We start from the raw sequence: 27086 nt of genomic DNA on the forward strand, positions 1-27086 counted from the left end.
TTTCCACAGAAACAATATTGAGTCATTGCTGAGGTAAGTTATATTTACAGCTGCCTAAATTTAGACTGTGCAACCCTGTTTTTGTAGCTCCTCCTCTCTGGAAGGTTGCTTGGTATTTCTTAGTTAATGGAAATGTCTTTAATACTAGCAGTGAGATAAATGGGACCAGCTAAATAAATGCTGCTCAAAATCCAGGCAGATTTACCTTTGTAAACTATGCTTGGAAGAGATGTGTAACTGTCAAAGGATCTGCCTGGCCATGTATAGTGATGGGATTATGCAGATATGTCTCTGCTTGTTGCTAAAGGTTCACAAGGCTCTCATGAGACTCAAGTATAAAGAAAACCATTGATGTACCAGCACAAAAATCAAAGAATAGTCCAATAACAATCACAACAAAGAGAAGCAGCTACCATAGGCAGAGTAACAAAAGAGAACAATTGTAAACCTTGTTACTGAACAGAGAGAGTGAAGGATGAGTGAAAATAATAGTTTCCAGGGAATATAGGCATATTGATGTGAGCAGGAAATAGCTCCTGCCAGGATTTGTCACCAATTACTTTTCCCCTATGCTGTAAGGGAGAACCCTATTGCTCTATTTAATTATTCAGAGCTATAATATTGCTGTTGTCTAGTTTCTTCAGAAAGGACTCAGAAAAAAAACCCAACCTTTTTATATTTTTATTCAGATTTTCATTTTAAATTAAATAGCAAAAAAAAAAAAAAAAAAAAAACCAGCTCTTTTTGACCATATAGATCAGAAATATTGTACATTTGATGACAACAGCTGCAGAATTTTTTTGTCCTCTCTAAGTCAACTTTACTTTGTATGCCAAATAGCATCATACAGCCAAGCAAGGACATTCAAAGCATACCATCACTTAATAAGTTTTTAAAATTCTTGGTCATATGGCTTCTTATGGAGTTTATCACCTTTGATGAGAATAATTCAAGCACCTGTAGCTCAGAACTGCCCCCCTAAAAATATTCTAGTGGTTCAAAGAACAAAAATATCACAGAAACAATTAGGCTAGAAAATACCTCTAACACTGAGTCCCACCTTTGTCTGAACACCACCTTGTCAACCAGACATGACACCAAGTGCCACATCCAGTCTTTCCTTAAACACTTCCAGGGATGGTGACTCCACCAGCTGCCTGTGCACTGTGACTAATCACCCTTTCTGTGAAGAAATTCCTCCTAAGATCTAACTTGACTCTCCCCAGCTGCAGCTTGAGACTATGAAAAAGGATGTGGGAGAATTAATTTTTAAAACAGGAAAAACACCTGCTGTATGATTTTTAGGCGCTGAAAGATTGGTATAACGGGTATAAATGACAAAGGAAATGCTTATCAGCCAAGAAAGCCAGAATTCAAACAGAAGAATATTAATGGGAATATCTAGACAAAAATAAATGTGAGAAGCATTAAAAAATTTCCATGAATTGGTTCATTGGAAAATATTGAATTACTGAAGAAAAATTAATAAATGAAAAAGATAGGGAAAATTAATCATTGTGAGACAATACTGCATGAAATGCTGTTAAGCCTGTGTGAAATAAGGAAGCACTTCTCTGATTTTTATTGTTGGTATTTGAGAGATGTTTTCTGTGAAGGTTAGCAGATTGTAGCTATGTATTAAAAGAAAATTTCACAATTCCCCTCAGGAAAGCTACATGAATGGACAAGTACTATTTTATAAAATATTTACAATGCAGCTCACATGACATCAGGGCACTGAAAGACTGACAATCTAGAACGTGCAGTGAAAACCTGTGAATACTGAAATTCAGAGGAGCTGTACTTTGAAGCACTTTTCCTCTCAAAGAACCTCCCTTTGAAGCTGATCAGCACTCTGCTCCTCAGAGGAGTTTGGGATGCTGTTGTTGGCACCCACATCACAAGTGATGAAAAATGTTTACTTAAATGGCCATCAGTATTTGTGTCGAATTCTTAATCTTTGCCTTTGATATGTTCAACAGTGATCCATAGCAAGAACATAAAAGTTTGCTCAGATTTCCCTCAAGGAATGTGAAATACTCTGAACTCCATGAGGCTGTAATGAGATGGAAAATTTCGGCAAGTTTCAGTGGTTTTAGGCCACGAATCATATGTGGTGCTGTGACTCAGGTAGAAGTATACTTTTCCCTTGTCATAAATAAGAGACATGCCTTTCCTCTGTTGTATTTGCTATCTCTCTAATGAATGTTCTACTTTCTGTGGTACTGTCAAAAATATTATGATATAATATTGTGGGAGAGTAATTCACTCATCTGGGATATGGAAATCCTGTTAATTTTAGAAGGTACATTTAATAAAATTGCATCATTGGCAGACACTTTTTTATATTATACTGTGTTTATTAGAGAGAATCTCTTTCCATTAGGTTCAAAGCCAGAAATTGATTTCCAAAGGAGCTGAGTGCCTAGGTTGCTTAGATATTTTGAAAATCCCACTAGGTCTCTGTTTGCAGCTTTTTGGCACCTAAATACCCTTGAAAATCTGGCTTAAGAGTTATAACATTAACACAAAGGAATAAAAACTTGTTATTCAAGCCAGAAGGATTTTACTGGCACTGAGCATATTGATGTTACACAGGGGAAAATTATATTTACATGTTTTAGAGCACTGAATTAATTATAAAATAAAATAAAACTTTGTTTAACATATGTAAAGAATCTGTTCTCCCATACATTATTCCTCGTAGGGATTGAGATAAAGTATTTTACCAAGCTTAGGAAAGCAATAAACAGGGAAATGACCAATGTTCAATGGTTGATTAGTAGTCTGGAAAAAAGACATGGAACAACCAAAACAGATTGCTCAGCCCTAATGCCAGATCCATTCCTATTTTTTTTCCCCGCTTCCTCACTGCTATTCTTTTGGTTAAGCTTCTTAAAGTCAGCTTGTCCATTTTCCAGTTCCTATGAAAATATATAATTTCAAAATAACCTTGAAATGATTTATTTTGAAAATTTTAATGTTATAAGTCCAAAAGAGGAACAGATATTTTGGCTTCTGGGTTATCCTTAGGCAAGGGAAGAAATGAATCCAGTCTTATCTATATACTGCACTATGTATATATTTTTTTCATGGCCTCAGGAAGACCCCAGAAAAGCTCTATATTAAAAGCTCTATATTAAAAGCTCTATATTAATTTTGGATGGTTGGTTTCTATTCTGATGAAAAGTATTTCTTTATATCTGCAATAATACAGTTGAAGCAGCAAGAACTATAGGGCTCAGAAAATGTCTGCAATACTTTTACAATTTAATTTTAAACTCAGGGTCATAATTGCAGGGAATAGGTTTTGACTAATTTTCCTGAAACTCAGCTTGTATATCCATCTGTGATAAAAGAACTGAAAATATAATTGATGGACCTGACTTAGGAATTTTTCCACCTTGCTTCCTCATGAGAACATGAGCAATGAGAATTGTAATATATAACATTTCTGGTGTGTTCTGAAGGACTGGTAAAATCCAAATTCTCTCCAATGTTAAAAATAAAAATCCAGCTTGACATGGGAAGAGGGGTATTTACCACTGAAGTAGATTTGTGCTGAAGTTGATGCAGAGGCTGTAAGCCTAGTTCATTGTGCTCACCTTGCTCTAATAGAAATTCAGGGAGATACAGAACTGGATCCAACATGACACTGGCAAAATCTTTGGTGTAGTTCTGCAATGAGCTGTACCCCCTTCTCCAGGCAAGGAATGTAAATGGCTCCATAATCTCCTCTGTAGCTCTTTGGAGGTCACTGAGTGCTTAAATGCAACAAGGTGGAACTGAGCCATTCAATCAGCTGAAGACCTGGTTGAAATTCTGAGAGTATTTGGCTGATCAATATTATTTGGATAGGCTTGGTAGGCAGTGGCTGTTTTAAGGAATGAAATAATCTTTGCACCTCTCTGGAGTATTTCTGTTCAAGAAGTCCCAGCTGGTAGAGAGTGAGAGACGTTTCTGCTTTTGTAGCACCTGCTTTTGATTTCAGAGGGGAAACAAGAAAATTACTTCAAAGGGTGGTGACATTAAATACAGCTGTTGCCTGTCAGAAAGCATGTTACCTCTATTTTACCCAAGTGAAAGCACTTCTGCCTTGCATCATGGATAGGTTCAAAACTCCAGCTGTAATCTCCCAGAGGAAGAGACAGAAAGGGTTGCATTCCCCAAAACATTATTGTAGTTATGAAATAAAGTTCAGTAACTTAGTCATTTTTATTCTGCAGAGGAAGATGGGGATGACCAGAAGGATGTTTTTGATGGAGCTGGGAAGAAGAAAAGGTTTCAGAGTAGAAAGTGAGCTAAGGTAGGAAAATGTTTATGTGTTTTGAAATAACATGTAGTAATGCTGTTTGAAGCATTTAAATTCACTAAATGTGGTCGTACAAGTGACTGTGATTGAAGCTTTTGCTATGTTTTTGGTGGATCTACTTGGCTCTTTCCATTATAAATATGCTTTAGGAGTTCAGTGGGTGTTCCTGGTATGTGGTTTATTTCTATTGTCTTCTGGACAGAGAGCAGGGAAAGCACAAAACAGCACAATTTCTAATTTTTCACTTTTAAAATGTGCATTTTTAATTTATCTTATATCTGTCAATTTTCATGGGTCTGCATATAAATTGTGTCTTTAGCTCATCTGAATCACTCATTGTTTATTTCCCCTTTGAAGTCAGGTTAAGATTAAGCTAAATTTAATGGCCAATTTCGAAAATGAAGCAAAGTTAAATGTACAGGAATGGAAACTGTGATGGGTTGAGGGGGGCATTTGTCTACATCATCTCTGGTATTACAGTATTTAACTTTTTTACCCTAACATGAGTGTCAAAGTTATGGCTTATGCTTTAGTGCAATCTAGAAGAGCACTGGAGAAAAATCTTAGTAGTAAAATACCACAGATGTGGCATTTGAGAGTGGAAAAGCACTTCAGATTCAGGTTTGTCTGGTTTCAGCAAACCAACTCATTTTGGAGGAAGCCTTCCTCCCAACAGTGCTTTACATAAGTGCTGGTTATATCATGATGCAGTTTTCCAAAAGCTGCATCATTATATAGGTTCTCTGAAAAGCTGGAGGAAAATCAAGTATTGATCCTCTCTCTGGATCTGTCTCTGGAGTGTACAACTGGGTCCTCCCTAGAAAAGTGTATTTCCACAGGCTTCTCGTCAATCCCATCAACTTTGAAAGTCTGAGAAAGAAGAGAGGGTAAAATAATTTATAAAGCAAGATTGAAGCAGGTATTGAACAGAAGTAGGCAATTAGCATCTGATACAAAACTGATTGAGTTCTTGGGGGAAAAAAGAAATGAAGAGTGCCGTTCTGGCTCCTATGTTAATAATCTGTAGAGGACTGAGTAAATGCTTCATCTGGGCTGCTTTGACACACAGGTATTTATTGCCAGTATTTTAGGCTTTCTGTAAGTTTTATGAGGCAGGTGTTATGTTTAATTTCAGCTTAGCTGCTACTAGATAAAACAAAACTATTTAACTGTTGATTTTTGCTTTTGAAAATGACAGAGGAAATGCTAAATTTGTTGTGTTCTGTGCCAAGAAAATAGCACAGCTGTACAGGTATGAGAGGAAACTGGAGCACAGCAGCTAAACTGCTGTTGTGAGCATAGTTATGGCAAAGTTCCCAGCTCTGCAGCTTGGTACAAATACATAACATATGAATATTTTATATGAAGTGAAATAAACCACAGGAAGCAGAAGTTCTATGTCTCTAACAGTTTGGGTTTTTTTAACTGAAGTATAAAGCTGTGACAGTTTAATTAAAGTAGGACCTAGCAGGGTTAAATAATAATAATAAACCCAACAGTATTTCATGGGGATTCATTTAATCTGTGTTTGTAATCTTTCAGAAAAAAATAAATTGGGATTTATTATTTTTCAATGGACTCTGCTCTACAAGTTCTACTATATGGAGGGAAAAAAATTGTGCTATAGGATGACATGCATTTCTGAAGTACAGTCCTTTCAGTACCTTTCCTATAGTTCCAATATACAGTGTGTTTATTGCATTGGAGAGTAATTTGATAACAGTTTTGTATGAAGCAATTCCAGTGTTTGTCATTGTGATTTCATGACTTAATGAAATTGGTGATCACTCATTTGAATACAGATCACAGAGATAGGCCAAGGAATTTTCTTGGTTTTCTGGAAGGTAATTTGCTTTGAAGTGTGCAGTCTGCCTTTAACAGCACACATCATATTTTGAAGTCCATGCCAACCAGTAACTGCCACCAGTGGTGTCCTCTCTACTGTGACAGGCTGATGGCTCCACTTCTCCAGCTGTTACAGAGGGCTTGCAGAGCAATCTGTCAGGTCCTCCTTTGGCAATTTACTGTATGTGCAGAAGGCTGTCACCCTCATGGGCTACCAGAAAGTCATAGACTTTCAGATGGATGTGGCCGCCATTAAGACAATTTATGTTCCAACTCTAGCTTCCCTTTTGTGAAAATAGTGTCAAATAGTGGCACTGCCTGCTTGTGCTTTTCCTGCAAGGAGTTTAGGAATCTGTTGCCTTATAGAAATGAATGTTGGAATATATTTTCTAGATACTTAAGTTCTACAAGTTGATGGAAATGAAGAATTTTCTCCTTTCTCTCACGTCTTTTTCTGTGGGTGACACCACCCTTGTGGGATGCATAGGGAGCAGGAGCACTCAGAATCATTCAAAATCTCCTACCAAATCTGTATTTTTCCAAACTTGCTGAGAAGCATCAGCAGGCCAGATAGAAAATTACAGATCATCCTAAGTATGCACATAATCTTTTCTTGAAACACAGCTATGTCCCTGTCCATTATTTTCCTGTGACGGGTACAGAAGTGTCTCTTTTTAATCTTTAAAAGGATCACCTTTTAATCAGGTGATCCTCTCCAATGTTGTTCTTGTACAACAGTTGAAGTTTACTGTAACAATATTTGTGCTATTGTATTTTTAGGCAATGTACGCCATATAATGGCTTGAATAACAATTCAAACTGTAAATTTTGTATTCACTGAACCATCAGTTTTGTTATACTGGCTTAGTAGTAAGGAAATGGTCTTTATATGGAGCATGTAGTTCATAAGATTTAATTCAGGAATATTTGGCAATGCCATATGTAATGAACGGCTTCACACAAGTACAGAAAACTTAAGTATCCAGAAATATATTTCTAGCTGTAAAGTTTTAAATAATTATTGTTAACTGACTTTTTAATGTTGCAAATCTTTCACTCATTGATGAGGAGTATTGGGAAGAGGCTGTCAGGTGTTGTCAAGCAGCCTTTTAATTATGGTACTGCTTGTGTAAGCAAAATATTTTCAGAATTGCAAAGAATGTGTATTAGGTTAGTGTCTATGGAAGGTAAATGATCCTTCAAGAAAGAAAATGCTGCACTTACAGGAGCTGTCAGACTACAGTCTTTCCTCAAGGCAGAGTCAGTGACTAGAATAAATATATGGTGATATGAAAACTTCCGTGCTTCCCACATCCTAAAGTACAGTATACACTACAATTGTCAGGAAGTGGATGGTAAGTAAATACAGAAATAACAGCTCTGTATCTGTGTATAGTTGGATTCAGTGAAAAAAAAAGAAAACTTTTTATGTACTTCTTGACAGTGATTCTGTCACTCATATTGTGGCTGAGAACAACTCTTACCTGGAGGTGCTGGACTGGCTGAAAGGACAGGCTGTGGGTGACAGCTCTAAGTTTGAACTACTGGACATCTCCTGGTTTACAGCCTGCATGGAGGCAGGAAGACCAGTTGATTCAGAAATGAAGTACCATCTCATGGTAAGACACGTAAGACATCCTGCAGTGTGAATACACTGACATCCAAAATGAATGGCTGGGATTTAATTTATTTTTTAACCTTATATATATATATATATTTATTTATTTATTTATTTATTTATTTGTGTTGTGTTATTATTTTAAATTTTTTTTCTATTAAATTTATATGAGTAATTCACACAGATTCAATAGAATAGAAACATCTTCCATGCCTTATTTATCAGTGTCTGGTAATGCTGAGTTACTGTGTCATCACAGAGTACCAACTGGTAAATACAGAATCACAGAATGGTTTGGGCTAGAAGGAACCTTAGAGATCATCCAGCTTCCACTGCCCTGCCATGGGCAGGGACACCTTGCACTACATCAGGTTGCTCAAAGTCCCATTCAATCTGGCCTTGAGCACTTTCAGGGATGGGGCAGCCACAGCTTCTCTGGACAACCTGTTCTAGTGCCTCAACACCCTCACAGAAAAGAATTTCTGTTGTATATCAGATTCAAATTTCCCTTCTGAGGGTGTAAAGCCATTACACCCTGTCTAGTGACTGTGCCCTTGTAACAAGTTCTTCCTACAGCTCTCTAGCAGCCCCTTAAATTACTGGAAGGCTGCTCTTAGATCATCCTGGAGCCTTAAGGGGCTGAAGAGCCCTGGCTCCTCTGCAATATCCATCAATGAGGCACTTGTTACTGTTCTGGTACTTGTGCTGTTTGCTCAAATACATCAATAACATGGTAAATATCCCAGGGAGAGCAATGCTGTTGATGGCATACTTGGCTTCCTCAAAACAATGCAAAAATATTAGAACTTTTGCTGTTTGCAGGGTGATCAGGTAACAGCTGGGTCCTTGAAGGACCTGTGAAAAGAAGACTGATGTAGTCTGTGGACATGTGTTTACAGACTTGGCACCATCAAGTAAAATTGTGCTAAGAGAAAGAAAACTTCTATTATATTCTTTTATCTCTCAATGGAAGCTGTAAGTCAGAGGATGTTGAAAATGGCAGGGTGATGATTTGATGCATGGTGTTTGACCTTGAAGCAATGGATGGTGATGTTTTCCTCTGATCTATATCTGACAAGTTACCTGCTAATTTCTCACATTGGAGCATGTGAGGAGCAGTGGTACTCAGTACCTCGGCACAGACTGTGAGTGATGGGGGTTTGGTGGGGATGCCAGGGTGCTGTGCCCAGCACTGAGCCATGAAATAGGCCCAGCACTGCAGCTGGATGAAGCTGTCCCCTCGTTCTGCACCCGCCCGAGCCTCGCGGTGATGGGTTTCATGTGCACCCGCAAAGAAATTTATTCATGCGTCAAGAGAACTACAAGTCTGATCTAAAGCTCTCTTAAATAAAGTGAGGGATTCCTGCTGGTTCCTGAGGGTCTGGATTAGGCTCTGTGTGACCACACTGGGACCAGAGCGGGATGTGCAGCATGTGCCCTCCTCTGAGGCACAGAATGCCTGAATATTTAACAGCAGCATTGCGCTGTTTGCTGCTTCATCATTTTGGTATTTAGATTATGAAGGATGATTCATGAATACCATCTTTTCCCAGGGAAAACTGTAGCTCCTGCTTATTTTTTTTCCAGTCATATTGCATTTTCGTTGCCAGAAAAAGATTTCCCAGCTTTTTACATACTAGAATTACTGTTTAATAACAGTTTGGGTTGGGGGGGAGGGGGAAGTGAATACACCAGATGGAGCTGTCGCTCTCAGGCTCAGCATGATTCCATGACAGAATGTGTGTTTATATTTGAAATCCTTCCAAGGATATATTTTTGCAAAAAATTTATAACATTTTTCAGTGAATCTGCTGGAGGGAGAATAGATGAAAGAAATTAATACAAAAAGAAAAAAATATAAAAGGAAGCCTTGTAACTACTGCTTTATTTTATCTTACAGGCCATAAAAATATAAATACAGGGAATGCAAAGAAGTTCTTTAAACAAGTGATGCATCAAAACCATGAACAAAATCCTGTGAACCTTCCTGAGAGTTTCACATCAACATTAAAAGTAAAACAAATTACCTTTTATGTACATTCTTAATTTTGGCAATATGAGCAGACCTACAGATTCAGATAGATCAGAAAATGTGTTTTCATAATTTTTTTTTCCTTTTCAAGGATAGAAACACCTTTTTTTTCCTCAAAAATTCCTCCAAATTTGTTTTAAGTCAATAAGAAGTTTTTTTAAAGTCAATTAAACCGCCTTAGTTTTATATAAAACTCCTTTTGGAATATTGGTATAGCATAAACTTCTGAAAAAGGTATCAGCACTGTCAGGAGATCATAATTATGCTCTGAGACTGACTTTGCAAGTAAAAGCTTATATTTTTATTGAAACATAAAGATTTCATGCTAATAAATGTAGAGTACAATAAGCAAGCCAGTGACAGCTATACTGGTATTTTTAAAGCTTATAAAACCAATCTTAATTATATAGTTGCTCTGAAGTAATAAACATTTTGTAAAGCAAACAAGGAGAAAAGAAGAATTCTAGGAGTGTAGCAAATTTTAAGATAATTTTATTGTTGCAGTGTCACCATGCTAATTCTTTTTTCTGCCTTCAGAAATGAGAAAAGATTGAAGTAAAGGTTAATTTTCTTTTTAAGTACTAGACCGAACTCATACATAATGTAATTTAATTGGAATTTCACTGAAGACAAATTTGGGTCGTTATGTCAGACTTGTAAAATGTGAAATGAAAGTGAATTAACAAACCTTGAACTCAAGCTAGATCATTAAGGTTTTGAAGTAAAAGGGATGGATTACAGTGGGGGAATGTTTTGGGTGAAATCTTGTCCCCATGTAGTTTTGTGATCAAATGCCCATTAATATCAATAGCAGTAAGATTTCATCCAAATAGTAGCCTATTTGGAAGGTTATTACTCATTCTCTCATTCAGGACATTTGTTTTACTGCATTAGTAAAAAGAAATGCCCTTCTTAATGCAAAACAGGCGGAATAAAGTAAGAGTTACAGACCATTAGCTAACATCCTAATTACAATTGTCATTAAAGTACATCTTTCTGATGTAGTGAATGATCTAAGAGATGTTCTGATGTCAGTGATTTATAGAGGATAAAAGGTTGGTTGACCAGATTTAAGATGGACAGAATTATTATTGATTTGTTCAGTCACAGTTGACTTTTAGGGTTAGTAGCCATCATTTAGTTTAATAAGCTTTGGAAATATGGTAGCCAAATATCTGCTTTGAAAGGGAAGCAAAATATTTCTGTGGCAAAGGTCAGCCCTTGTGCAGAGACACCTTTCCTAGCACAAGCAGATGGGGATCTTTGACAATAGCAGGACATGGACATGAATAGGTACACAAGGGCATCCCCGCACGCCAGAAAGTACTCATGCTTCCTGGGATATGGAGGAGAAAGAGACAGAGGGGAGGCTTTCAGAGGGATAAAAAGAGAGGAAGAGATCCATAATTGCTGCACACTCAGCAGCCTTAAGAACTGTGCTGTGACTGCATCTCTTATGCCTTTTCCTCAGTCAGAACCCAGAAGTTCTTAGCTAATTAGTTTTTTTTGTTTGGTTGTTTTTGTTTTTTTGTTTTTTTCCTAGAAAAGAGATATATTTATTTGAAGAAAGGATTTTTCTCCACATTAGAAAAAGAAAGTATCATCTTTTGATCCTCTATCTTATCGTGTGCCAGGAAACATATTTAACATTTTCTGGAGCATCTCACTCTGTTTCATTGTGAAAGAGAGGCTGTAAGTAATGGAAGAAATCCTTCATACTGACAGTCTGAGTTTCTCAGGAAATAAAAATGAAACGTATAAACTGTCAGCCTTCTCTTCATAAAATGCTGGATATCAGAGGACTTTATTATTTGGTCAATGCTGCCTGGGCTTTACAGAGCTGCTGGCTGCTTGTCTGTGAGCACTTCATTCACTGCTGCTTCATTTTGTCCCTGTTATTTCCCTATGTCGTTACACTTCTTGGTGTGTAAAAAATAATTGACAAAGAGCAAAGTCATCCCCCACAATATTAATTCTGCAACCAAGTCTGTCTGCTTTACAAATTGATGCTAGTGGTAAAGGCTGTTTCTCCTGCTTATGCCATGTGGAAAATGTCACTGTGAAAGAGTAGCAAGTGACATTCACTGCAGCTGATGTGAGGTAGGACCTCTGACTAGCTCTAGTGATTAGGTAGCCTACACATGTGGATATTTTTCAGTGGTTGCCCCTGTGCAGTGTACTGCAAATTCGTTTTAATGTAGAGTTATCTAAAAAAAGAGGAATTTTTAATGCTTATATTTTTCCATATTTCTTTCTATCTTTAGTTGTTTGTTTCCATTACCAGAAATTATTTTTGGTCTAATGAGTTTCCAGGATTCCTTGTTCTACACTGTAATTGCTATTGATGGAAGTTTAGGTTTGTCCTGTAATCTGTACAATTTTTTCCCCATCCAGTTTTCCCACCAAATATCAATTTGAGCAGTATCAATTCAGCTCATGTTCTGCTGCTGATAGATCATTTCTACAGTTCACATGTAGGCATTATAACATTCCCTGCAAATCAGACTGTAGTAATTATTGTTTGTCAGATGTTTTTCCTGTTAATTTCTATCCAAATTTTTTTCTGTTCTTATATATAATCAAGGACAGTTAACTAAATGCATAACTTTTACTGATTAAGGAAAATGCTCAAATATCTCTACTAAGGCAGGAATAGGATGTTTATGTCTTGCCTATCACACTCTTAAATGCATAGATTTTCTGCATTAGTTTTGCCCTCCTCCACAGTACCAGCTAATTCTGCATGTAGGGTGCTTGTTCTTTGTGTGTCTGTGTCCTAGAGTAGGTAACAGCTTATTATATATTCTATTCACTAACATTCTGTTTGTTCACAGTCTTTGCAGCTGGCACTATCATTTCAAGCAGTATATTAGCACTAATCAATCATAGTTTATATCATTTAAAATCAATTTTAAAATATAATTCAGGAATGTGTGCAAGAGTGGATGAGTAGTGTTGCTGTCCTGACTGAAATCCATTTTGGTTATTCCCAAGGCTGGTCTTGTGCACAAAGTTGCTTTCTTCCTTTCAGAGTCTGCTATGAAAGGCACCATATAATTCACTGCTCCTTCAGTAGTGCAAGCAAATACCTTTTGTGTGTATGTGAATACTTTTTAACTACTTTGTATCAAATACAAAGGCAATTTAGAATGAAATTATAATTGGGGATGTGGTTATGAAGATACACACCTGCTTATAGGTTTGCTAGCCTTTGTGTGATTGGATACAGGGGAAAAAGGGGTCATCATTCCATTATTGGTGTGAAAATTCTTTTATGCATTTTCATGGCATTTTAAATTGTAATTGTTGAACCCTTTCCCTGTGGTTTTTGGATAGTGCAATGGAAAAGTTTTGCCAAAAGTTTTCAAGCAAAAGGATCAAGACCAAAAAATACAGGGAGCTGTTGAAGGTACTTCATGTTTCTGAAGTATTTCAGATTTGGCACATTAAAGTGAAAGAATTGAAGGACTGGATATATAAAGCAGCAGAAAACCAGTGTGAGATTGCCTTTTCCTAGGTGCTTCCTAGTCAGGACATTCACATGTTGAGGACTTGTGCTCAGGACTCTCTTTTGCCAGTGGGGATGTGACTCTGCATCCTGCCTTTCAGGAGAATTCCCATCTTTCAGGGGTGGGTTTCTCACAGACCTGTATGACCTTGGTCTATTTTGCATGGAGCAAAATTAGGTGAAAAGTGAATGAGCATGGAGGCAGCCTGGAGATTGGGAAATGCCCATTCAAGTCTTGGCATTTGGCTCCTTTTCCTTCCTTTGGTGAATGTGTAAAAATGATGTCTGGATCGGATCAGCATCTATGGGAATTGGCTAAGGGAGCAACCACATCACCAGTTGGCTGTTGGGTGAATGAAGGATGGTGATTACTCTTCTGTAGCTGTTTATAAATGTTTCCTGCACTCTAAAATGACCAAAATTGAATGTTTAGCTGAATGAATTAAATCCAAAGAAAAAGTTTTCTATCATTCTACCTGCAAAAGGGGAGAAAAAATTTTTGCATGAATTGGAAATTGAGTTTCCTCCACTACTAAATTTAGCTACAGACTGAAAAAGTCAATTGAACGTTTCCCTTTGGTCTTATATAATATCCTTAGTCTTGTATTGAATAATCTAGTGTTTTCTGTGAAAACTCTGTGTTTTAGAGTTTATCTGCTCTTAAAGTTTTGTAGTTTTTCAAAGTTACTGCAGTAGTGAGAGTAGTAGAGACACACATCATTTAGAAAGACCTGTGTTTTTTTTTTTTTTTTTTAATTTAGAAAGACCTGTTTTTTTGGTGTTTTTTTTTTTTTTTTTTTAATGGTAGTGCCATTGAAAACTCCCTGTAAGAACTTACTGCAGAATATCAAAAATCCCAGTAATCACCAGATAAACTGTACTGTCAGTCCAGCCAATGTGAAATCACTGTTTTTCATAGCAGGATGGCAGGAGCATTATTATTTTCTTGCCTGCTCTTCAAAGGTTTGTATTTTGGGCTCATGAAATGTACTTTTTTTTTGTATTTTTAAGCTATTTGCTGGGTATGTCACTAACTCTTTTTTTTACCCTTGTTAGGAGCAATCCCAGTCTCCTCCTCTGAATACACCTGAATTGGAAATGCCAGCATTTATTGCAACAAAAGTATCTCAGTATTCATGCCAGAGGAAGACAACTTTAAATAACTACAACAAGAAATTCACGGTAATATTTATTCTATTTATAAAATAAAAACTAGTATAATTAGAGTAATTACTGTAATACTTGCCTCAGTGTTGCTCTTTCTGTCACCCTCAGCACATTCAAGAGTAAACAGGCAGCATAATAACAATTAAAAAAGTTATAAATCTGCCATACTTAAATTAAAATTGAATGCAAGCTTAATTGCATCCTCTAAGTATTGCTGAAAGCTTAACACAGTGGATCTTTAAATACATTAATAGCTTGTAAACACATGAATTTTTAAAACTAATGATAGAATAACATTCCAAAAAAAGTCTTACAGCCTTTCATCACAGTCTTATTTGACAAGCTGGAAGTATGGTAAAGTTGGGTTTAGGTGAGTCCAAGGTTCTTCATGGCTCCTGTGCTGCCTTTTGGTTTGCCCAAGTTCAGTTCTTTAAAGTATGGTACTAAACTTCAGATTTTCACAACCGGGCAATTATGAAAACAGATTGCATGTTAATTACTTTAACATCACAAACCCCCCTTTGAATTGTCTAGTTAAACAGAAATCTTGGAGACTATCATATATCCTAGTTAATGTCCATAAAATTTCACATTTCAGAGGGTATGAAGGGTCTGAGTCCTCTTGTCTAAATCCTCTAGAGTTCTTGTGTTTAATGGCTCCTTATGGCTCTACATACTCAGTGACCACTGTTCAAAAGGAAACATTTCTCAGAGACTGTAACATAGTGCAGCATTAATGTATCTGGCATACAGTTACATGCATGTTTCCACTATAACATCAAACACTTCCTCATTTTTCTAAAGCTTTATTATGTATTTTGTTATTATTTATAATTTTTATGATTCTACTTTGTGTGTTTCTGTAAATACACAAAAAGATTTCAAGAAAATATTATTTGTATGATTAATATAAAAAGAATAGCAAAAGATACCAGTTATTTGTGAATATAAACCCTTTACAAGGCAAATACTAAAACCTCTGGGTATTCAAAACTAAAGATAAACCTACAAGGAACTCAAAAGCATCTTGCTCTGGGAATGCACAGTTAAAAATTAAACAACCTAAAATTTGGCTTGTAGTTATGTTTCGAAATAATCAGCAATTACATCAAATATATGTTACTGTTTATGGTAATCAAGTAGGTTGAACTGTTTGCTTATTTACAAGCAGTCCCCTTTTGAGCAACGTGATGGGAATTGAATTTTGACCCTGTTTTGAGCCTGAGGTTGGACTAGAGACCTCCTGAGGTCCCCTTCCAACCCCAACGTTACCAATATTCCCAAAACTGCTGCTTTTGAAATGGCTGCATTTCCCTACCTCCTGCTAGAAAAACAGGGCTGTGATTCTAACCATTTAACCTCTTGAAAGCAGCAGTTCTTTTTCACTGTTTATAAATATCGAATACAAGCTGCTGTAGGGGAAAATGTCAGACCAAACATAGTATGACTGAAACATTATGTAAAATACCAAATTTCTTGGAGAAATAGGAAGTGTCTTAGTTCTACACTTCCTGAAAACAGTAGAATGTGGGACCTGGCTCTTTGATGAATTTTCTGTATTACAACTTTTGGTCAGACATTCAAAGGTAAAAAATTAAAAGGAATGTGATGGATAATGGCAAAGTAAAATGGTTGCTCCCAGAAGGCACAAAGTTGTTCATTTAATTGTCATTAGCATTTAGACCACCTTCTTTGAGTGGTTTCTGTTATACCTGTGTTTCACAGAGTCAGTCCCTAAATTACTTCCAGGTTTATCAATGTAGCAGTCTTGAAGTCAAAGTACAGCTTATATTTGGTATGTGAAAATAGCTGAACACATTAGAAGTGGGGCAGTTTGATGATGAGAGTACTGAGATTCCCTTCTGTTACCCTATATATCAAACATTTCTGGGTAGACCCTGGCTTTTGTGGTGACAAATGTGCCAGTTTTTAATCTTCAACATATTTTGAGAGCAAAAATTTCTCAGAGTTCATGCTGTGTTTTGTTTCTGGAGGTGGAACTGGGCAAGTTTATATTACATGAGTCTGTCTAGAATCAGCATCTTGATAGTTGTAATGGGGCTCCTCAGGGCTGTTGCTCTTATTCCTCACAGCCAAAGCTGGCAATGACAGCTGAAGGGCTGGGTGTTTGTGGGCTGCCAGAACTGGCCCATGCCTTGGAGAACTGCCAGTTAGTCTGCCTAATGTCACAGGAGTCTGATTTTTAGATTTGCTGTTGTTTTGTTGGAATTGTATTAATCCTGTAATTCTTGTTCTCAAATAAAAGCATTCCAACAGATTTCTCAGTGCAAGCACTTAGCAAATGCACTGAAGCATTGGTGTAATTCACTTGTGCATGCTGTGGGCAGCCAACCATTAAATGACAGATTTTCCTTGGGTCAATACCATACATCCTGAAAATTGGGTCCAAACCATCTTGAGTTAGGTGTTGATGGTAGCATTTTGTTATAATAATCTTATTCTGTGGGTCAGGCTTGTTCCTTTTTCTTGCAGATATTCTGTTTTTTTTGATTATCTTGTCTTCTGATTGTGCCCATAACAGGGGTACAAACCTATTATTTGCTAATGCATTCTTCAATGAATTCTTGGATTCTTCCTTTTACTGGACTTTACCCTGACATGTTGTATCCAGTTCCCCTTTCAAATAAGTAGGAATTGTGTCTGAGAAAGTTTAGTAATTACATTGGAACAGTCACTAATAGGCAGCAAGGTGGGGGCAGCAGGATTTATATGTCCTGGTTTCTTGGGAGAGGCACTTTAGGGGACTTGATTTCTGAAGAAACTGATAACTAGTGATCCTTTTTTAATCTTGAGTCCTGTTCTGCATGTATTTCATCATGAAAGAGTACTTATTGAAAAAAAGTTGCAGAGATATTTGATTACAGCTCATGAGGAAAAAGTGGTGGTTTAGTATACTAGGTGCAATTTCTATATTCAAATGTCTCATGTTTCCTGTCTGTTGTAATAACCAGAAAATAACTTGCAGAAAGTTACAACAAATAGTTTTACACCTGGAAGAAGCTACAGAAGGGTTGACGTAAATTGCAGATGTTAAGGTTTTGTTATTGCATTCAGGATGGGGCAAGTCCCAGTCAAATAATTTATGAACTCTTGTGTAGTGAGACTTGTGGTGTGAAGAATACACTAAGAATGTCAGATGCCAAGGAGTAGACACTGGAACCGTGATTCATTTGATGGGGTAGGGATGCGACTGCTTCAGACTGGGTCTCTGTGCAGTCTTTGTGTCCCAGTGTCCCCTGGCCTCGGGGCAGGCAGGCTGGGGACCCCTGCCATGGGCTTTGCTGACCTGGCTGCTCCAGGAATGTCCCTGAATGCATCACCCTACTCACAGGTGAGCTGTGGCTGCTCAGATGGGCAAAGCTGCAAAACAAAAGAGCAGATCCTTTGAGTAGAGTCTGTACCTTAGCAAGTTTTCTTTATGTTTGTCTTAAATATTAAAGTTATTATGGAATATAATATTCCAATATTGTTCTTTGGCTTATTTGTAGCTATCTTCCCTCTCCCACTGAAAATATACCCTTGGAGGCTGCATTGTGTTTTCTTGTGCTGAAATAAAAGGAGTCATTCTGCTGTGCCCAGGAGGGGTTGTTGGATTTGAATACTAATATCAGACTGCAATAAAATTCAGAAAGACATTCTTCTGTGAGGAAAAAACAATTTAATTCTTACAGAGGAAACTAATTAAGTCAGAGGCAAATGGTTCTGTGATTCTGAGGCTTATTGCTAATGCTACTAGATGTTACTCTGCTTTGGCTGTTACTCATGGTAATGAGAATTTGGATGTTTAGCATGGGAAAGATGCCTGGTTTCCTTTCCACTATGTTAGAGAAAAATAAAACAAATATTTCGTCTTTTGCATCTACCGAAGAATGTATCAGTTATGCCAATGGCTCAAGCAGTTATTATTATTATTTCCTTTTAAAACATACCTCAGAAGATCCTAAATTTTAGTTTTATTATGAGCTTGGGAGCTGTGTAGTAGAAAACCACTAACTGAATGGATACTCTTAATAACATGTAGCGTCCCACTGACACAGCTTGCTTCAGTAAAAATTCTGCAGACTGCATCTCTGAATTATGATGTGAATGTGTGCAAAATGTATACCTATTCAAAATTAATTTATTGTTTGGTCTAAAGAGTACATATGTATTCAGATTTTTAATATAAATGGGGAAATGCTTCATATAATACTGAGTACAAATACTTTGCTACTTTTCAGCAGTTTAAATTTGTGTGATACATCAATCTATGTTACTTTCTTTGACCATATTAATGTATGTCATATATATGTATTTTATATTTCTTATTACACAGTGCATCTATTATGTAGGTCATTGTTATGTGATTAACACTAACTGCATTTCTGTGCTGTGTCAGCAGGCCTTTTTTCACATTTCTATTGTTTTCTTTTACATAATGTGGAATGATATGAAAACTTCTCATGAATTCCTCTCTGTTTCAAGAAATGAACTTGTTATTGTTCGTTAATATGAGGAGCAACTGGAACTAATATGTTTATTTCTTGTAATGGTGTTTATGTAGGGACCCTATGATTATGCACATCAGCTCCTTTGTTTTTCTAGCTGATGTAAAATAACATGATAAAATCTTAGGATCTTGAAAAGTGTTGGGATTTCAGTCCAGATACAAAACCAAAAAAGTCAGGCTGAACAAAAAGAGGTAATTTCGTTTATTTGGAAGTCACTTTAGTCAATATTGCAGGTTGGCCTAAATTGCTTAATTCTTCTTGAAATAAGCACCTGGAAGTATTTATTTGCTCTCTCAGCCTATAAAAAGGTCATTCACATGCCAGGTATCTCCTCCTACCAAAATACAAAATTGAGATTTACAGTGGTGGAAGAGAGAGGAAAATTATTTGAATGAAAGCTGCATTCTAATACTTTGATTGATTTTGAATGGTCATTAAACACTTATGATGCTGATGTGGTGAAAAGTAGGACCTGTCCTTTGGATTTGCAACCTACTAAATAAACACGTAGAAAAGAGTGATTGAGAGGGAAAGCAGCTTAACTCCAATTGCTGTTCTGAGTATAACAGGTTCTCAAACACATACCATGTCAGATTTTTGATTTTTTTAGTCAGTGTGCTATTTAGCTCTGGCAGATTGAATTTACTTGTACAACTGCGTGTTAATATTGTTTTAGTTTGTGCTGCAGTAGTGTTTGCAGACTCAAGTAAGATAGGGGCCTTTTTTTATGAGAGATGCTGTACAAGCACACTGAAAGCATTCAAGCCCTGGAGTGTTCACAGTCCTAATAGAGAGTAAATGGAAGAGAAACAATGGTAGTGAGGTGTGAAGCAGCTTTCCAAGGTCTGGCAGCAAAGCTGTGAGTGTAGGCATGGCTGTAAGACAAGTGCCCTCTCCATGAAGCTGTAAGAAATTCTTTACAAAACAGATTAGATTTAAAAATAGGGTTGTCATATAATATTTATGATTTCTGTTCTAGCAAAGTCTTACATTGAGTTTATTAGAGACTGTTTTGCAAGTAGCAATGGACCAGCTCTGACATTGTTGTTGAGAATAGTTTAAAATAGCACACGGGACCATTAATTTGTTTTGCTTTTCTGCATGACTTGTAATCTGATAATCAGGCTGAATGTTATTGGGTCAGCTGTTCAGCAGACAGAAATTAGCGTGGTCTTACTGGTTATTATTTTTTTCTGAGAATCATTCTTATATATTAGTTGAGAATCCTGCACTTTTTGTTGGTTTCACATGAGTGATTTTTAGCACTTATAGTATTTTAGTCTGCATTTTTTGTGTATGTAAGATGATTACTGGTAACTTGATGATATTAATGATATTTTATCTTATTAGTTCTTAAATACCAGATATTAAATGAGAGTCAGATTTCCTCTCTACATCTGTCACCTTTCTTATTTTTAACACAATTCAGCAAAATCTTAGTGGCTCTTGGATCTGATCCATTGGAATCTGGAAGTGCATTTAAACCCCACATTTTTGCATTGTCCAAGTCTCACCAATAAACATTCCACAATTTCAGAGACAGAAGTAAAATTTTCAATAACTGAGGAACTGAAATGTAGCCCAGCTCTGTTGCGTATTTAATTAGAGCAGACGATGCAGAGTACTCTGAAGATAATGAAATTCTCATGTGCTGGAAATCTCTGGAAATATAGTTTCCTTTTAAACTGGTACTTTTTAAACAGGTAATCTGAATATTAATCTGATTGATAAAGTGAAGGTGACGGGCTTCATGTAAGACATATAGTAGTTTAGAATAAATGGTCAATAACTTTCCTTTTTATGTCACCATAAGCTGACTTCCCCAGAGATCTATTAGATGGTAAGTTTTTATTAAATAATATTAGATTTTTCTTCTCTCCTCTAGAATATTACTCAATATGAACTATACTGTTTAATAAACAGCAAGTCCAGTTGCTGTCTTTTTTAATAAAGAAATGTTTTATTAGAAAGAATGTTAAAAGTAGCTTTATGTTAAAAGACATCTGTAATTAGTTGCAGCATTTGCAGGCAATGCGGTTTTTTTGCACAGAGAATAATGAATATTCAATATTCTTTAATTGTTTATTTTCAACAGCTTAATGAGCTTCACAAAGGCAGGAAAACACTGAAAAAATGTAAACTAGAATCATAAAAATGCTTTGATTATATTTTCTCACTGACTATCAACAGCCTCTGGGTAAAACGCTCCATATGATTGTATTTTTCAGTAGTGATGGTGACACAGCTTTTCTGAGAGCTGCCCTCCTGGCAGTGGGAGGGGACTGACACCTCTCTGCAGCAGGGCTGGTGCTGGGACACGCAGACACAATTATCACAAGGGCTGATTATTCTGTGTAGAACACTTCACATGTGCATGTGAGAAGCTGCCTTTTGGGAGTGAGAAAAAACATCCCAGGACTTTTTGAGCTCTCTAATCAAGAAGATGGCTTTGCCAGTCTCTGCCATTGCAAGCCCTATTTTGATGCACTCTAACATATTAGTGCAGAAAAAAAAAAGGGGATCTCCTATTTTTTTTGTTGTTAAAAGGAATGTTTTGCAAATCGTAGGGTAAGCAAACACAATGTTTTCTTGAAGATTTAAAGTGAAACCTTCATTTTGTTTCAATTAGACTGTAATGTTTATTATATAAACAACTCACCATGTCAGATGGTCTAGTTTTATAGAACTGACTCAACAATGAAATATAATACATAAATAATCTACATTCATTGTGAAAGGTATGTTTAATTTTAAGAAATTGTTCTATTTCAGTGATCTAAATGATGGTAGCTCAAGTAATACCTTGTTGTTTAAATGAAGCTGTATTCATTTGATGTAGGGTGATAGATGTTGTTTTCTATTCCATAGATATAATAAAGAGCTGACTTTACTGGATTTGTTATCATGTCAGTGGGCTTGGGAGAGATCCACCTGGAGATATTATGCATGTAGAATTTAGGGAGTACAAGGCCTGCTGGTTTTTACTGGCCTTTATCTTCCAATATAAAACATACAAAGGAAAATGTAAAATTATTTTTCTTTAAACTATATAAACTGTATATTCATTACAAGTGAAATTAATTTTGAAGCTAAACATGAACAGTGAGTGGAGGAAAAGGACACAATCTTTTTCCTTCCTAGTCTCCACTGCAGTCATTGCTCTGGTAAGCCATTTGTTGTCTCTTGATTTTACTCACATCTATTCCAGACACATTTCTGAGCAGGCACTTGGCCTACAGCTCTGGGAAATGGTAATTGCAGGCAGATGCACACTGACAGCCACTTCTCTGGCTTCTAGGTAAATATTCAGAACGGCAGAACTTTCTTCTAGCAGTGGTCCACTCTTAAGTATTTCTGAAGAAATCACTTAATTTTGTATTCTTGAAATTTTTTGAGGTTTGTGAAAGATTTCACTCAGGACTTGTTTTTCCAGCTGCTAATCAAATGAAAACCTTCATAAGTTCTTAGGTTATTCACAAAATGATTTTGCAGCATTGGTTCCCTCTCAAAAGCTGATGCTCTACAGTGGCAAACAGTAACAAAATTCCTCTACACCACTGTATGGTGTGTTCCCTGCATTTAATTTCTAAAATTCTCTGCTATTAATATAAATAATTTGTAATATATTCTGGGAGAGAAACAGACCTCATATGGATGGTTTAGGAAAAAAAACAACTATACAGACTTTCCTCAGGTGTTTTTGGGTGCAATGTTAAAAAAACTAAACCATGGATAGCTAAAGAGCCATAAAGAAAATGTGTTTGTATTTGCAAGATTATACATCTGAAAAATGAAGAAAAGGAGAATTTGTTCCCTAAATTACCAAGTGGAAGCATGGCTACACATTCAAAAAGATGAAGGTGGTTTCCAGTATTGCCACAGATTCCTATCTGCTGGATTACTTATTGTTGGGCATAATTCTAAAAATTAAGGCTCTGTTTGACACTTAATGATAAGATCCACATGGAATACAGAAGGCAAATCTCACAAAATGTTTTTAAGCTTGGCTCTAAAATACCATTTTCATGGTATCTGGTAAACTTCCAAGTTGCTAGAAAATTAGTCTGCTTTTTTTTTTTTTTTTAGTGAACTCTGTCTTTTCACTGTAGTGTGAAGAAGTAATTCTTGAATTAGCATACGAAGTAACCTTTCTAAAGAGCATACTGAATATTTTAAGCTTTTTATTAAACTTTAAATTTTTTTTTCTTTACCTTCCCCTGTCCCAGGATGCCTTTGAGGTAATGGCTGAAAATTATGAGTTCAAAGAAAATGAAATATTCTGCCTGGAATTTTTAAGGGCAGCTTCTTTGCTGAAATCTCTTCCATTTTCAGTAACCAGAATGAAAGATATACAAGGGTTGCCCTGCGTGGGAGACCAAGTCAGAGATATCATTGAGGTAATGTACTTCTGAATTGTCTGCCAATTGATTCTTTTACAGATCAGCATTTACAGGTCACGGGGAGGAGCACTGGTACATCTATGTGTGTGTACAAACCTTCTGCATTTCCTGTAAAAGCAATGTGTTATTTATGCTCCTAACATAGAAACAAAAAATGAAATGATTTTTGGAAACCTTTTTTTGTAACACAAGACTCAGTCATGGAACGCCCACTCTTAGGAATGAGGGTAGCAAGTGAATAAATACAAGGGAATAAATCAGGCAGTGTCAGCTTTGCATGTAATTTCTAAGGGCTCACTCTGATGGAATGCAACAGGTTCACTGTTAATAGTTTTGTTCATGTGACTTTTGCCCTTGGCAACATCACTTTACTCACCTGAATGCTTTATTAGAAATATATTTTTTGTGGAAGTGGTAAATATTTTAGTACTTTAATGTTAAATCTTACCTTGCTATGTTATGGGAAGTTATATATAGTTATAGCAGAGCCTTTTAGCCAGGTGATGGATGAACTCCACATTCTTACTGGAACTTGGAGTATTCCCTGCATTTTCCTTTAGTTCTTAGCCTTTTCAGGACCCACATATCTGAGTGCTGCTGTTGCAGCAGGCAGCTGCTCAGGGGTCATTGCTCTGGCTCCTCGTTTCCCCATTCCACCAGTTAAAATGCAGCCTCTGAAGGGCTTTTAGTACCTTCTGTATGGGGGCTGGGATTGCAATTGTGATCCCACAAAAAATAGGATGGTTTGTTGGGGTTATATTGGTGGTTTTCTGTGTTAGTTTTGTTTTGAATTTTTATCAGAAAGGCTAAAAGTATTGTGCACTCCAGAAAAAATGTATTTGTTCTTACAATGGTCTTACTTTTGAGAGTAGAAAACGTAACCATATAATGAAATCTAATTTTCAGGACAAGTCATTGATAGCTTGTGATAAATAACTGCTTTCTGGCTGTGACTTTATGAGTAAATAAGTACTGTGAAATATATTCCATGGTCCCAGTTTCTACTTCATCCTTGAGTAGATTTATGAGTAAGTAAAGACTGTGAAATTTATTCTGTGGTTCCAGTTTCTCCTTCATCCTTCAGTAATTTTCTTTCTTTAAAAGGGTTGCAGAATTTGATCCTAAGGGAATGAAACAATATGCTTGCTAGGGGTTCTCTTTATTGAATAATAAAGATTGATAAAAATTAATTTTAGATTATTTCACTAAATCTTATAATTGTGTAAGATCTTAAAATTGATTTAATTTTTTTTATAAGTAATATTTTTCTTTGTTTAGGAGATTATTGAAGAAGGAGAGAGTTCTAGAGTTAAAGAAGTGTTAAATGATGAGCGATACAAGGCATTTAAGGTAAATCCTTTGAGTTTTGTTGCTGCTGTTTAAAATTTCCTTCCCTTTAGTAGAACTTGGACAAAGCTATCAATTTTATTATAATATTAAGTACAAAGAAAGATAGGTCTTGAATGAAAAGAAAGGGAAATCAAGAAACAGTGAAAAGGAATAATGTGAAGTATCTTTCTATTTTTAATTAATGTGATGTATAAATAGTTGCTCTTAAGTAGTGTAAGGTAACTTACTCTTTGCTGTAAGTTGAATGTGATATTGGTTTCATTTCTGTCTCAGCTGTTTATAGTTTTAAAATGACTTCATCGTATTCTGGAATTAAGAAAATACCAAGTGAAGAAGATGGTTCAGATTTATTGTAATTCTCTTTTGTGTGAGGCAGGAGGACTGGAGTGGTTTCTTTCCTAAGCACATTGTACAGTCTTAGTCACACAACTTCATAGTTGCAGGGAATCTAAACCACATAAATGCTGCAGTTCCCATTACTGAAATATTTATTGATTTCTCCATTGGAAACATATAGCATGAAAAAAACATTTAAAAAAATTATCTTCATTTTTGATCTCTGTAAATACCCTCTGTCTTCAGAAAAATTAAAACAGAGTAAAACAAATGGGTTTTTTTAACTCTCCCTGGCATCACTCATTTTTGCTTCAGCTATCCAAAGGCTCTTCCATTTTCTCTGACCTACAGTGCAGGTATGGAAGGATGTTCAGAGACAGCTGTTGGTGCCGTCTCTAGCAATATTCAAAAAGAGGTGTAAATTCACATGTGTAGCAGGATTCAAGAAGCAGACTTGCTTATTAATGCATGATTGCATTACAGCATGATTGAGGAACAGCTATTAAATCTTACACTTCAGGGTTTAAGAAAATCTCTTGGAGATTAGAGTAAAACCTATCAGGAGACAAATTACCTCAAATACGCTTTATGCCTTGTTTCACATGCAAAATTACAACAAACTTAGGTGGCTCTACTTCTTAGCTGAGCATACATCTCAATGTTTTGTCTAAATTAGTTGTAACCAGTTGTCTCCACCAATTTTTTAAATGAGATTCTAAGAAGAATCTCATATTAGTCAATTCCTAGATTTTACTGTTTAGCAGAGTCCTGGTACCTGCTGCTTCACTTATCATGGCTTGAAAGATCACTGCTGGCCCCAGGGCCACGGTTATCAAATGACAATTAAATTATAGTCAATGTTTAAGATGTAGGGACATGAAGTGACAGGGTCAGTTTGCTTTCTTACAGAAGTGGGTGCTGCAGAGAGTGAGTTTGTGTAATTTGTTTCACCATTTTTTTCAGCTGAAAAAAAACGGGTTCCTTGTGCTGCACTGCTGGCAGCATCTCAAGCATCTAAAAACCTGCTAAATAACAATGGATCTTAGTACAGAAAGAAAAAAACACAATTTTGGTTTTTCCCCCTAAAAATTTGGGTGCATAGAATCCTTTTTCTTTAGTTCTTTGTCTCAGTGTTAATTAAGTCTCCCAGAATCATTTAACACTCAGTGATAGACCCTTTTGAAAATATTTCAGCACTAGCAAAAACATTAAAAGATAGCAATCTAAGTATTTAAAAAATCACATCCTTTTATAAGCACCTGTGATTCAGACAAAGAGTGGGTAATTTCATACATTATATACAAAATGTAGGACAATTCCTATTTAATATTATGAATTAATTTGTTTTTTCTCTTTTCAAATCTTAATTATTCCCAAGGAATTAATATCTTCACAAAAACGCAAAATAAAGCTAGCATGCTTGGAATTCAGAGGTTGTAGATTCAATGGAAAAGAGCAGTTATTCCTGTCTTACCCAGCTACTCATTGAATTCTATAAAAGTACAATGCAAGGTGGAGAGCTACAGTATTGACAAACTGAACATAAAGAATGTGCTTTTAGGCAAGCATGAAAGTTTTCCTTCTTTCATATCAGTGTTCATCTGAGATAGTGATCCAGTGAATAATGCTTAGAGCTTCTGCTTTGCATCCTTTCATGTGTAATAAGTTAGTGAACAACATTACTTTGTAATGGATGGAATATGACCACACAAAAGTTTCTGGTAGACTGGTAAATTTTGGAGGTATTTTAGTTTCTTTTTTTTTGTGTGTCAGTTTTTTGGTTTGCTTGGGGATGTGTGTGTGGGGTTTTGGTTTTTATTTTGGGTGGTTTTATTTTGTTTTGGGTTTTTTGCTTGTTTTTTTGTTTGTGTTTTTTTGGGGGGTTTTGTTTGTTTTCTTTCCTTTTTTTTTATTATTTTGAGAGCTGGTAATGCATATAGCACAAAGCCATAATGTCAGATTCTAAAGATAAACTTGTGACATCTCTTGTTCTATCCGGTCAGTGTC

The 27086-nt window shown here is 36.2% G+C and overlaps 1 protein-coding gene across 1 annotated transcript in view; it reads left to right on the top strand.

Annotated features, from left to right (window-relative positions):
• The first annotated feature begins 4087 nt into the window (after nucleotides 1-4087).
• Nucleotides 4088-27086, top strand: part of DNTT (DNA nucleotidylexotransferase) — a 78095-nt gene continuing 55096 nt past the window's right edge. The window contains exons 1-5 of the mRNA XM_041415786.1: nucleotides 4088-4306; nucleotides 7602-7776; nucleotides 14372-14497; nucleotides 23220-23390; nucleotides 24672-24743. Coding sequence (XP_041271720.1) covers nucleotides 4104-4306; nucleotides 7602-7776; nucleotides 14372-14497; nucleotides 23220-23390; nucleotides 24672-24743 — 747 coding nt within the window. The 5' untranslated portion in view covers nucleotides 4088-4103. The remainder of the gene's footprint in view (nucleotides 4307-7601; nucleotides 7777-14371; nucleotides 14498-23219; nucleotides 23391-24671; nucleotides 24744-27086) is intronic.

The sequence above is a fragment of the Onychostruthus taczanowskii genome, unplaced genomic scaffold, assembly GCF_017590055.1.
Source record: "Onychostruthus taczanowskii isolate IOZ18803 unplaced genomic scaffold, ASM1759005v1 scaffold5, whole genome shotgun sequence".
Taxonomy (NCBI): Eukaryota; Metazoa; Chordata; class Aves; order Passeriformes; family Passeridae; genus Onychostruthus; species Onychostruthus taczanowskii.